The following is a 14,089-nucleotide window of genomic DNA, read 5'->3' on the forward strand; positions in this document are numbered from 1 at the left end:
ACATTACACTCTTTCTAATCATAAACGAACAGGTTTAATCACCAATCCAATCCTAGCAGGATTCTGCGATCACAGAAATTATTACAGAATTCACAGCTACAGCTACAGCTACAGTCATACAGATGTGTAACATCTGCAAATATAAACCGCAAAGGGCAGTAACATTGTTATAAACAAAAACAAAAAAATCTAAACTTTCAAACCAGCAACTCTACAAGGCGCCGCTGCCGTATACGGAGCAGGGTATAGTATGCAAAGCAGTGGGCTCGTACCTCTAGTTACTAGTAGTTGTCTTGCTTCAGTAAAATATGTACTGAATACCTAGTGTACAAGACAGTGTAAGAGAAGTGCTATGGTAGAATCTGTTTGAAACATACAGAATATACGCTAACACTAACAATTTTAATTTCGAAAAGCCCCTCCCGATCATGTTAACCAGAAGCAAATTTCTTCATTTGCCATCTCGACAGCAAAGCGCTGTATAGCGTAAGCGGCACTGTAAGAAATGTCTGGAAACTCCTCAGCTGTTTGGGATTTTTTTTTGTTAAATACCCAGACAACCAAATAATAATAATATTATTATTATTATTATTAATAATAATAATAATAATAATAATAATAATAATAATAATAATAATAATAATAACGCAAATTGTACAAGCGACTCATATCATGGAGGCATAACCAATCTCTGAGGTCACTTGATAAGCGTAAGTTCATATTATTGTTAGTATTATTAATATTTTTAGTAGTAGTAAAATGAGACTGATAACCTGCTTGGAACGGTGACTGAAATAAAGCTTTGTCCGGAGCAATTGGTGCTGGTTCAATGCAAGCTTACTGTATAAATCGCAAGCAGCCACAATCACGTGTAAATAAACTGTGTATTTTTATTTTTATTTAAATTATAAAAACATGATTAATGTTATATACAATGTATTTTTAAGCTATGTGTGAATGTGTTGTTCCATTTATATGGATTACCTGTAAAATAATAGGATTTTCAATCAAATGTAAACAAGTAGCTATGATGACATCACCAATGAATTATGCAAATGAGTACCATTGAAGGTTGGAACCTTCCTTCGGTAATGTGTTCCAAACCTTCAAAGGTCAAAGTGTACCCATTTTTTGCATCCCTTATATATATTAAACTAGATATGCCATGTGCTTAGAGCTGTCTTGACCCCTTGTTTGAATACAGATGCAAACTGCTGCCATGTGAAATTTAAGGCCGGTTAACAGCATGGAGGTGTTGCAGTATCATATGCCAGTGGCAGCTAACAGGCTTTAGCCTGCTGGCTTTGATGATGTTATAGCTATTGGATAAGTCTTGCTAGGATGTGTGGTAGAAACACAAAGAGGAGGAATGCATGTAGTGACGATTTAAATTACTTGATTTAACAGATACTCAAACAAAGTGCTGCATAAAAGATTAAGTCTCAAGCTGAATGCAGTAGGAGATGCATGCACATGGATTAGGGCGAGGTTAACGTGTAGAAAACAGAAAGTACTGAGTAGAGGAGAAACCTCAAAATGGAGCGAGATAACCAGTGGTGTACCACAGGGATCAGTATTAGGCCCTCTGCTATTCGTAATCTACATTAATGACTTTGAATCTGGTATAGTAAGCAAACTTGTTAAATTTGCATACGACATAAAAATAAGAGTGGCAAACACTATTGCAGGAGCAAAGGTCATTCAAAATGATCCAGACAGCATTCAGAACTGGGCAGACACATGGAAAATAACATGTAATATAGAAAAGTGTAAGGTACTTCACGCAGGCAATGAAAATTTCCATTATAAATGAATACTGGGGTGAACACGGTATTTTAATGTTCGGATATTCACTCATATTTTAAATATTCTTTCGGATATTTTTCCGTTTTTCCAAAAGTAATAAATGCCATTATATTGTACTGAATGCAGGCACAGGCAGCATAACACCAGGGGGGTCGTGGCCGTGGCCTGTGCCTGTGTGTGCTTTTATTTTACAGCAGGACCTTACAATATGTAACATGTTAAAATAGAAAAATATCCCAGGAGTAATGAATAACTTGTGTAGGACTTACATTACCCCAGTGAATTAACTACAAAACAAAGAATGCCAAATAACAGTTCAAGTTAACCGTTGTTCTGTTTATACCCGAAATAAACAGTACTTTTAAAACGGAATGTTTGGATGCTGCATGCTGATTGGCTGCTGAGGGGTTTTAAACCGTGCATAAATATAGCTTAATGCATAGCGGAACTTATTTTTGTCTAATTACAGTTCAATTAATTATTTGATCTCAGCTGTATTTGTTGTTGGAAATGTTTAAAACCCCCAATTTAACTGTGTCTGATGGATATTTTTTCTTCAAAGCAGAAGAATATACAATCAAATTTTTTTTTGTTTTTTTTTAATATAAAAAAGTTTATTTTTCTGTGTATTATTGTGTCAGTTTTATAAGCAGAATAACACACTTCAGGGCTTGTGGGTTGTGTTACATTGACATACAGCTTTGAAACGCAATTTTTTGAAACTGTTGCGCTAATTCTGATGAGGCGGTAAATAAGTGCATGGTGTTTTTGTTATTTGTAGCAAATTTTTACATTTTTGTAACCGAATACATGTCAAAAATATTAATTTAAATATTTGGATATTTGTCCCAGAACTATTATAAATACCATATGGGAGATACTGAAATTGTGGAAGGAATCTATGAAAAAAGTCTAGGAGTTTATGTTGACTCAGAAATGTCTTCATCTAGACAATGTGGGGAAGGTATAAAAAGGCCAATAAAGTGCTCAGATGCATAGTGGAAAGTGTTGAATTTAAATCAAGAGAAGTAATGCATTAGTAAGACCTAGTCTAGAATATTGTGTTCATTTCTGGTCACCTCGTTACAAAAAGGATATTGCTGCTCTAGAAAGAGTGCAAAAAAGAGCAACCAGAATTATTCCTGGTTTAAAAGGCATGTCATGTACAGAGAGGCTAAAATAATTAAATCTATTCAGTTTTGAACAAAGAAGACTATGCAGCGATCTCAATCAAGCATTCAGCATTCTAAAATGTATTGACAGTGTCCACCCAGGGGACTTTTTTGCAACCTGACAAAAGAAACAAGGACTAGGGCTCAGAACTGTGGGAGTCTGAAACCAACTCCCCAGTAATGTCGTTGAAGCAGATACCCTGGGATCCTTCAAGAAGCTGCCTGATGAGATTTTGGAACCAATAAGCTACTAACAACCAAACGGGCAAGATGGGCCGAATGGCCTCCTCTCGTTTGTAAAGTTTCTTATATCTATTAAGTACTACTGACAAAAGAACATGGGCATTACTGCTTAAGTCGCGCATTGGTAGTATTTTGTTATAATCTTTTTAGAGAATCTTTTCTCAAAAAATGATTTTCAATTTAATGTACAGATATGGCTAACTTTACCAAGTTGCCCATCTGGTCCACCTGCAACACATGAGACATAATTAAACATGTACATAGCTGTACAGTGAAGGGTTTATTATACACATTTATTCAATTCGTTGTCATATTGTATTTCTGTGTTTGTGTAATGTGGGTTAAATAGATTCATATGTTTTTTTTTTTTTGTTTTTTTTTTAAACTATCTTTTACCAAACCTTTTAATGATCTAAAATAGACCCTGATTATAATATAATACTGATTTAACTTTAATATTGGTAACAATAAATAAAGAAATGGCATGCTAAAACAGGAGTCGAAGGGTAAGCAATTCCCTTGCAAGCTATCTCTATGAGACCACGACAGTATGAGCAGAAGACACAAAATAATTACTGTTTAATAGAACAAGCTTTATGCTCCTTACAGTTTAAATGTCTGCAGACAGCCATGCTTTCCCCTCAGGCATGGTCAGATAGTTAGGGCTAATGAGAATTGAAAGAAGCTGCATTCCATGTGGTGTTAGAGGAAATGCATGATGTTGGAGAATAATCTACATTCTAAAAAGATTCCATGTCCTGAAACATTGTACTTCATGCTATAAATGTACTCTTTTATTTCACAAACCATCCCTTCTAGTGTGCTCATTTTATAAAATAATGACATGATGTAGTCTGTCAGGGATGGGTAAGCCTCAAAAGACTTAGTCAGTTTTGGAATTCAAGCACCAGTGGCTGAGAAGTGCAAATCTTCCCTAGGTTAACAAAACATAACTTGCTTTCAATTCTTGCAACAATACTTAGACCAAATTTCAGTGAATGCAGTTCTGTTTAAGGGAAACTTTCTTTCATATTAGAATGCATTTAATGCCCTACAAAACAATGTTCTTTGTATTTATTGGTGCTATTAAGGAGGTTGTGATAGGGGTAGGTTTGGGTTGTCTGCTGGTCACACAAAGAGGTGTAGCTGACATTGTCACACCACACAGGCATGCAGGATTTATTTCTCAGCAGCAGACAGGTAAACCACAGCTGGTCCTAACGATGGTAACAGCCGGGTGACAATACGTGGTAATAATACAAAAACTAAAAGAAAACACAGATGTAAAATAGAAGGTTATTTCACTCTTTCAGTGATTAAACCACAATCCCAGTATCACACACACACACAGTGACTTGTGGTTGGACACACTTTAACTTTTAAGTTTAAGTTGTTGCTCTCGGCCCAGGGGTGTATCTAGGGTTGCTGGACACACCCACCAGACAGTCAAGGAAATGCCGCCATCCAGTCCTCAGCTCTGATTACCTGTAAACAAAACACAGCTGGTAGTGCATAACAGGCGTAGTGTCTCTCTCTCCTGCAAACATACACATGAGCCTGAGAAGCCAGTGACAGAATGAAGTCCCTGTTACACACCCTTCCCTTCAGAATTGCACGAACAATCCATTGGAATGTCCTCCAACCCTGTGCCTTCCAGAGAGAAGAAGACTGCATTACTGGTGCAGTTTTCCTCTTTGACGGACAACCCTGAAGGTGTGAAGGGCCAGGTGCCAACTTTTGATCCTGGCGTTGGTGTTCCAAATCCAGTAGAGCCACTTCAAGAGGTCATGGTCCACAACAAGGGTGAAGTGCCAGCCCAGAGTTTAAAACTGAACTGTTTCAATTGCCCAGTTTTAAGGCGAAACACTCCTTCTCGATGGTACTATAGCTTTTCTCAAGGGAAAGAAGACTCGATAGAGTTGGTCTCGAGTCAGTTCAAAGTTAAGGTACATGGCGCCCCATCTCGGGGAGACCACCTGACCATTTACCACAGATGCAGCTGTCCCAGCACATTGCCGCATCCATGCTCAAGCCTTAAGTCATGAGAGTGTTCTAAAAAACTGGCCCATGTGGCTTTAAGCTCAGGGTTGCTGATGTCCCGCGCAGATCCAGAGAGGCCTGCTTTGACCGCTAGCTCCACTGGGTCTGCCCCAGAACCACCTCTTGCTTCCACCCCCAGTTACAGAGGTCAGCTGATCATAACTAAGGAAAAACACTTGCAGGAATAAAATAAAGTTTAAGATTGGCTGTTTAAATAATAATAAAACAAAAACTATTGTATTATAAATGTTATACATGTGTAGCGACAGCTATGCTTCTTACAGCACTTGTTTAAAGTAAAAAATGATGCTCACCAAAGTTGTTCACTGATAGCAGTCCTTGTTTCTTTTTTCTGATAGGTGCCTATTACACCATTTTGCTTGTGAAGTCTGCAGCAGTGACCTCTTCCAATCCACGGCTCCTGACTGGAATTGTGCCACAAGAAAGCATTTAGGAAACAGTATCAGCATATTTTTCTTTTGTATTCTTTTTGTTTTAACACTGAAACCAATGAAGCCAGGTGCAGCAGAAATCCATAATTTCCTGGAGACAATAATTATCCTCAGTTGTCTTTGTGGGATTGGTCTATCTGAACTCTCAGGGTCCAATTTAAAGTCCTACCAAACAGAAGAGACCTCCCGAAGGGTGAAGCGCAGCTGGGTTTGGAATCAATTCTTTGTGTTGGAGGAGTACACAGGCGACGATCCCCTCTATGTAGGAAAGGTAAGTACTGTTTGCCACTCTTTAAGACGATTAGCATTGAGATTTGTGGTGGGTATGTGTGTGTGGTGATGATAATGAATAGGCTTTATTTAGATATATACCGTATGAATGTGCTTTTTTATGTTTGCAAAAAACAAAAGCACATGCAAATGCACTAAAAAAAAGAACAGTTTGTAGTGACTTGTTTCCCATAGTGTTACTTGACCAAGTATGTTTGGTTTGATCTTTAAAAAAAAAAATAAAAAATACTGTAGAAATATACCATGGTAAACTTTTATCATTTTCATGCTTCATGGGAACATTCATTTTCTTTTTATGTTTACCTGCGATACTAATTTCTCACTTGTACTGCTGTATGGATTATCCCTATGGGTGGCCTGTTTCTTATTAGGATCTGTACAGCTTTGTTAAAGAATCCAATAATCTTTTTTTAAACACAATGGGCCATATTTTCAAAGTGTTTCCTCCATTTTAACTAAAGAGTAAGCAGTGACATTCAGAAAATGACTTATATATATATGTGTATGTGTGTGTGTGTGTGTGTGTGTGTGTGTGTATATATATATATATATATATATATATATATATATATATATATATATATATATATATATATATATAAATATATGTTGCTTTTAATGAAAATGATAGAGAAAAACAAGTGATAAGGCACAATAGAGTACTAATAATCATAATACGTCCCCACACAAGTCTTTAAATAATGCACCTGTAATTTTTTTTTTCATTGTTCTTACAATTATAACTTTAAAGTCTGTTTCAAAGCTATTTTCAAAAAGGTTGCTGCAGTGCACTGGAGTTTGAGATCCGTCCTCAAAATCACTGCAGGAAGAGCGATTAAAAAACAAACAAAAAAAACATGACAAGTGCTCTGGCTTTTCTGTTCCGTACCACCTCATGGATCGTTATTGCTGTGCTACACTATTTGACAGTGTGGGCAATAATCCTTACACTATCAGTGTACTAGAGCGGACATTTTGAAAAGAGCTTTGAAACAGATTTTAAAGGTATACATGTAAAAAGTTACCAGGATGTTAACAATGCACAGAAAAATTACAGGTACATTATTTAAACAGTTGTAGCAACACGTGGAGACATGTAATGCTATATTGTAATGCTGTATGCTACTTAATCTTTAACTCCTGTATTTTTGGAAAGAAGAAAAATGTATCTTAATTTAACAAAATGAGAAACAAACACCTTGAGTATTTAGGAGAATTTAGATTACTTGGTTTGATTGTAGTTCTGTAAAGAGGTTTTACCTCTTTCAAAAACAGGAGATAATTGGAGTAAATGCTTTGAAAATGTGGCCCAATAGATCCTACTCAACACTTACAAGGTTTAAGAAAATATTAGGACGTAATAAATTCTCATAAAACACACTTTGGAAAATATAATCCAGTTGTATATCACCATTAAGCATTCATGAACTTGTTTGCAGACATATTTAGTCAAAAATGTAAAGTAGAAGTAGATGTTATTATAAAAAAAAGCAAAAAAAAACCCCCAAAAAACAACTGTTTTCAAATAGTCATCACATGGTGGAACACGAATAAAGTTCTGTAGTATAGTTAGTGGTTGATGACATGGTATTGGGTCGGTGGTGTAGTCGAGGGTATACGCAAGTAATTTGGACAGTTTACCCAGTTCTCATCAGACTGGTAGGATTCGTGTCCGGGACTCATACTTGAGTCAGACTCAAGTCGCATTTTTCTTACCTCAGACTCGGACTTGAGTCACGGCCGCAAAAGACTCGGATTCAACCTTGTGTGATTCGGACTCGGACATGAACATTTGGGCACCGTGACTCGGAGACAAGTCCTTTTTTTTATTTTCTGTTACACAAATAATATTACAGTTACTAGGAAACCTGTGCACAATAAGAACCCACCCAACAAAACATTATCCAATCACAGATTAGCCCTGTTGTCTTTGCAGCCAATCATAATAAGAATAAGAAATTGATTGCATCATACACACACACCCACTCAAATCCAACTGGCTATAAAACCCCCCACACAAAACCCAGCTGCAGCTATCACAGACCAAGTTTTTTTTTTCCTCTTTTGCATTAAGTTCTGTAAGGAATAAATGATGTCAGCATGGTAAACAAGTAAGTACTTATTTCTCTTTACTACTTTAAACCTTTTAAGCACTGTAGAAATACATTTCTAAAACTGCATTCTTGAAAAATACATAATTTAATTCTGAGTTTACTGAAAACAAAAACACATGAAAAATAGTAATCATATAAGTTATAATCATACTTTTAGATCCTCTTAATTCATATCAGAAAGTCGCTGTTTGATTAAATATTCTGTGTTTTGCTTTTAATCTCCACTCGTTCCCAGCACACACAATCACTGTTTGCAAGCAATGTCAATGCACAGGCAGATCTATCAGACTGATAGGACAGAAGGACTAAGGACTGATTGATAGCAAAAAAGGGAACAACAAAATAACTTAATAGAGCTTTGTTTACCAAAATGAAAGTGATTTATTGTGGATGCGGGAAAAGCACATTAACAATACGCTGTGCAGCGTCAACCTAGAAATCTGTCTTGTGTGAACTTCATGTTTTTGTTCCATTATGAAACTACACAAAGGGGAAATACCAGGGGCAGCCAGTTAACAGTATTTGCTTGCACTCAAGACGACGAGCCACAGTACGCTACCCTAGTCCAGCCTCCAACATGCCGATTGCATGAAGGCACTGCGGTCTTGACAGACGTGGCATATTGTTTTTTTTTTTTTTTTTTTTCTGTGATTTTCTTTATTGCTTTTATTGAAGCTTGCAGTTCAACAGCTGAAATCACTCCAGTATCCAATCAACTGTCTCACTAATTAGATGATGACGTGCATATGCTTCAGTCAAAGTCACTTAAGAATGTCATGGTCAAGGATGAATGATCGAGTGATTAAAAAGAAACCGAAAACATTTCATCAATGTCCATCATTTATATACTTTTTTTTTTTTTTTTTCCGAAAAATAAATGTGTTATAATAGTGATAAGTTTCTTTTGATGCTTGGTATAGTATGTGAATATTTATCATATGCAATACATTGGGTCTTCTGCATTTTGTTTTACTTGTGCGACTTTGCAGTGGACTTCTCGTGACTTGTTAATTGTCTGTTGCCAGTTTTTTTGCACATGTACCAAAATATGACATTGTACCACTTTCTGCCTTTACATAAGTTAAATTGTGGTACGCATGGCACATTCTGACGATGTACCACTCTCTAACACTACTCCGGCTCTATAGTCCAGATCACGGCTTCTATGAAAGTAAAAAACAACGTCCACAAACTTGAACATAAAGCTTATCTATAAACTTCAGGTGCATTCAAACAGTATCCCAATTCCAAAAGAAAAGGAAATAGTGACAGACATGTTTAAAAAGGCATGCAAATAGAATAATATAGCTAGAAAAAAAATCGAAAGTATTGTATTTTATATGCATTTTTCCTTAGGGATATCAGACAACATTCATTAGGTCGGATGACCCGGACTCTACACTCGGTACCCGGACACAGACTCGGACTCACCCAGACCATGATGACTCGGACTCTGATGACCCGGACCCGGACTCTACACTCGGTACCTGGACACAGACTCGGACTCACCCAGACCATGATGACTCGGACTCGGATGACCCGGACTCTACACTCGGTACTTGGACACAGACGGACTCACCCAGACCATGATGACTCGGACTCGGATGACCCGGACTCTACACTCGGTACCTGGACACAGACTCGGACTCACCCAGACCATGATGACTCGGACACGGATGACTTGGACTCGACACTCGGGACCCAGACACAAACTCGGACTTGGACTCACCCAGACCATGATGACTCAGACTCTGATGACCCGGACCCGGACTCTACACTCGGTACTTGGACACAGACTCGGACTCACCCAGACCATGATGACTCGGACTCGGATGACTTGGACTCGACACTCGGGACCCAGACACAAACTCGGACTTGGACTCACCCAGACCATGATGACTCAGACTCTGATGACCCGGACCCGGACTCTACACTCGGGACCCAGACACAGACTCGGACTCACCCAGACCATGATGACTCGGACTCTGATGACCCGGACTCAGATTCGACACTCGGGACCCAAACACAGACTCGGACTCGAGGTTTAAGGACTTGGCTATAAGTCTGCTTCTCATATTAAATGATACAAAGTTTACTCATTTCTACTCTCTTGTGATATGCAAATTCTGGGTTAAAGACAACATTTTTGACGGCGAAACAGACGGCGTGGCCACTGGACTGCGTTTTATGTTTGTGTGTGTGTGTGTGTGTGTGTTTGTATGTGTGTATGTGTGTGAGTGTTCTGTGATTGGTTGTTTATGTTCTGTTAATCTTCTGTTGTTAGGCACACTGGACCTGCAGGGCGGTGCTAGTAACCTTGACCTTAACCCGTTAAAGGACAATCACAGAACTGTTCACTGAGGTGCACAATTGTGTCTGTTACTGTTACTGTTCAGATGTAAACGGCACTGTATGGGCGGGCTCCGGTTGGATGAGGGCCAATAACAATGTATCGGTTCAATCTATCTGTTCAACTCCACCAAACGGGCATTGTGATAGAGTGGCTGGGTGTCTATGATGGTCAGGAGGCAGAAAGGAGACTCAGACTGAAGTACTGCAAGTTTATTTTAATAAAGCAAAAGTAACAAAAAAAAAAACACAGCTCAACGATCTATCTCTTTCGCTCTCGCTCTCACAGCAACACCTCCTTGTCTTCAGCTCTCTGGTCGTCTCCCTAAAGGAGCTCTGGGCTGTCCTTTTATAGCATGCGGCTGCTCCCAATTAGCACCAAGTATTCTATTTGGAGCAGCCATATTCTCACATGTTTTTAGCAGGGACAGGAATTATCCCCATCCCTGCCAACCACCACCAAAACACCCACACTATTTACAGGCAGACCTCTTGCCCTGCCACAGGCATTTACCCACTTTTTTTTTTTAAATTTACCACTACACCACTGATTGGAAGCTAATGTTGAATATACAGTGTAGGAATGTATTAAATATTAATTTCAATATTTGTGGAGGTCTATTAATTAGAATGACAGCCAACAGCTAATAGAAAGAGTGCTCCCTTGGCCTTTCATGTAATTGATGCCTACTGGTAAGTAATATACAGTACAATTTCCATAATAACATTTGGTTTTACATGGCTGTCTTAGTATGCATTAACACAAGTCTGATAGGTTGGCACAGCACTGAATTAATACCAGATAGTTTAGCTTATTCTACAATTGTGAAATCCAAACTCTTATTTTTTTTTAAATGCACCAATATTATTAGCCAGAAATATATTTATTGTAAATGAACAAATATTGATTGGCTAGATCCCACTGAACAATTTAAAAGGGCTGTCTTCATAACAGTGTAATATAAATAGACAATGCTATTATCCTGGGCCATTACCAGATCAAAACACTTCTGTGTCAACATCTTTTTAAAGTGAAGTCTAGCTGCCATTATTGCTATATTTTAAAACCTTAACCCTTTGCGGTCCATTTATTCAGTGCCTATCAGGCGCGTCACATCTAATTCATTTTCACACAAGCAGTTTATTTTTCATATGCTGTTTAAAAGTAATTTTATTCAGAGTGAAACAGGTGTAAAAGGCACTGCATATCTAAATGACACTCAGTACAGCATCTCTAGCTCTGCCCCACTCCTTCTTCGCTGTATTTATCACATATCTCTTCATAGTAGTGCATACTGACAAGTCATCTCCCGATCACTCAATTTGTCACCAAACTCCTCAATAATGCTATCCAAGTCATTATTTCATTACTATAGCATCTCAAAAAGCCTGGCAAATGTCTGCGATTTTCTTTGCGCGCTGGCTGCGGAAGCAGCTCTCTTGTTTGTCTATGCACGTGTTATGTCTGTGCTGAAGGGACTATGCGTATTGCGCAGATCCACCTCCATTTTTTTTCGTCTTCTCTTGGCCATTGAAAGCTTTTCTCAGCTTTTTCCGGAGAAAAACCGACAAGGGACCTGTGTATGACGTCTTTTTGCTGATGTCAGACTGGGACCGACATCAGACCTCAAAGGGGGTTAATGACAACAAATGTATTGTTAAGGGGGTTAATGACAACAAATGTATTGTAAAATGGTGCATACCAGCCATGAAAATGTAGGATGCAAATACGAAGTGAGTGGTTCTGAACTAGTCACACATGAAAAAGACTTTGCCGTTGCAATGGGCACTGTCAACATCAAGGCAATGTGGGGAGGTAACTAAAATGATAGAAGAGAATCCTTGGTAATAAAGTGAAAATTGTGACGTATAACTCAAGGAGGCTTTAGATGTGGTGGCATAATAACCCAGTGAAAGCACACTTGGAACCCTGTGTTCGGTTTAGTATCCATACTACAAAAAGGACAATGTGGCTTTGAAGAGATACCAGACAAGAGTAACTAGACTAATCCCAAGACTACATGATGTGAGTTCTGAGAATAAGTTGAGGGAACATAACCTATTTTGTCAGGGGATAAATAGAAGGCTTTTTATAATCCTTAAAGGGGTCAACAAAGTCAGTCAAGTCGCCATTCAAATTTAGTGCAGAGACAAGTAGTAGATCCATTTTAAATTTTAGGAGAGGCAGATTCAAGACAGAGGCACTTTTTTCACTGTGGGTGGTATATGGAATTGGTTACCTGCCATGCTGTTGGAGTCCCAGTAGCTGTCTGTTTTTAGAAACCAGTTGAGTATCGATAGGGCAAATAGGAATTTAGCTGCAAATACAGAGATTAATGCCCTGAGATTATATTTTTGCACGTATCCCTACTTGGAATTATTATGATACATTGAGAATCTGGATTTATGATTGCTCAGTGAAGAAATATATTTTCTGTGACTCTTTGCGCATTATATGAGCAGTAAGCAACCTTAATCACTGAAGCACAGTAAATGGCTTATACACTAATATGCTGAGTTTGAAATGTTGTTCAGGCTTTACTCCCCAGCAGAACAGGCCAATACAGTTACATGGTATTTTACATAGACATTTAAAATATTACAATTCGTAGATTGTGTACCTTTCATGTTTCAAACAGAGTTTGAAATGGATTCAGACATTTAGATTAATTCATACTAATTACATTAGAAGTTCACTTTAACTGTTGAAGTTTTGATTTTTTAATTTTTAAGCACTTTTAAAAATTCTTCAAAACTGCTTGGAATTCGGTCTTCTCTGAAGAGAGTCAAATTGTATGTTACAGAATATGACACATACATTATTTCTTCCTAATTTTTGACAGGTCTGACATTTGTGTGAGTTAACCTTGCCTTGCATTCATTTTTCACCAGCTTCACTCTGATGTTGACAAAGGAGGTGGCAACATCAAATACGTCCTGTCAGGCGAGGGGGCAACCTCCATCTTTATTATTGATGAAAATACAGGGGATATTCATGCTACAAAGAGGCTGGATCGTGAAGAGCAGGCCTATTACACCCTTCGGGCACAGGCAGTCGACCGGCTCACCAACAGGCCTGTTGAACCTGAATCTGAATTTGTTGTTAAAATACAAGACATTAATGACAATGAGCCAATGTTTCTGGATGGGCCTTACACAGCTGGAGTCCCAGAAATGTCTCCAGTGGGTATGTCAGAAAAATACATTTTTTAAATTTTTTTAATAAAAATTAAGTCAATTACATTTTTGTTTTTAAACTTCATAATAAGCAATATAATGCAGTACTGATTCACTTGTTATTAGAAGTGATTCAAAGTGCTTCTTTAGTCAAAGGTATATCACCCACATTACTGTAGATTAGATTTCGAATATCATTCTCAGATTTTCAACAATTTAAAAAGTTTTGAATGTAATGTTATATAAGACTTGTTAGATCTGCAATTCTGGCCTTTTTTAATACAATTACTGCTATTTGAATATTACCTTAATAAGTAGGAGTTTAAAGCATTGGACATTTGAAGTACAAGTGCTTTTACAGGGTTCAATTGAAAGAGGCTTTAGATCCACTAGTACAGAGATAATTATCCCATTCAATGGGATGGGCCAACGTGAAGTAGCAGGC

General features: G+C 37.9%; 1 protein-coding gene across 1 annotated transcript in view; it reads left to right on the forward strand.

Moving 5' to 3' along the window:
• The window catches only part of LOC121312718 (cadherin-7-like), a 37,921-nt gene that overhangs the window by 4,053 nt on the left and 19,779 nt on the right, over positions 1-14,089 (forward strand). The window contains exons 2-3 of the mRNA XM_041244417.1: positions 5,621-5,984; positions 13,360-13,654. Of these exons, the coding sequence (XP_041100351.1) occupies positions 5,772-5,984; positions 13,360-13,654 (508 nt within the window). The 5' untranslated portion in view covers positions 5,621-5,771. The remainder of the gene's footprint in view (positions 1-5,620; positions 5,985-13,359; positions 13,655-14,089) is intronic.

The sequence above is a fragment of the Polyodon spathula genome, chromosome 3 (assembly GCF_017654505.1).
Source record: "Polyodon spathula isolate WHYD16114869_AA chromosome 3, ASM1765450v1, whole genome shotgun sequence".
Taxonomy (NCBI): domain Eukaryota; kingdom Metazoa; phylum Chordata; class Actinopteri; order Acipenseriformes; family Polyodontidae; genus Polyodon; species Polyodon spathula.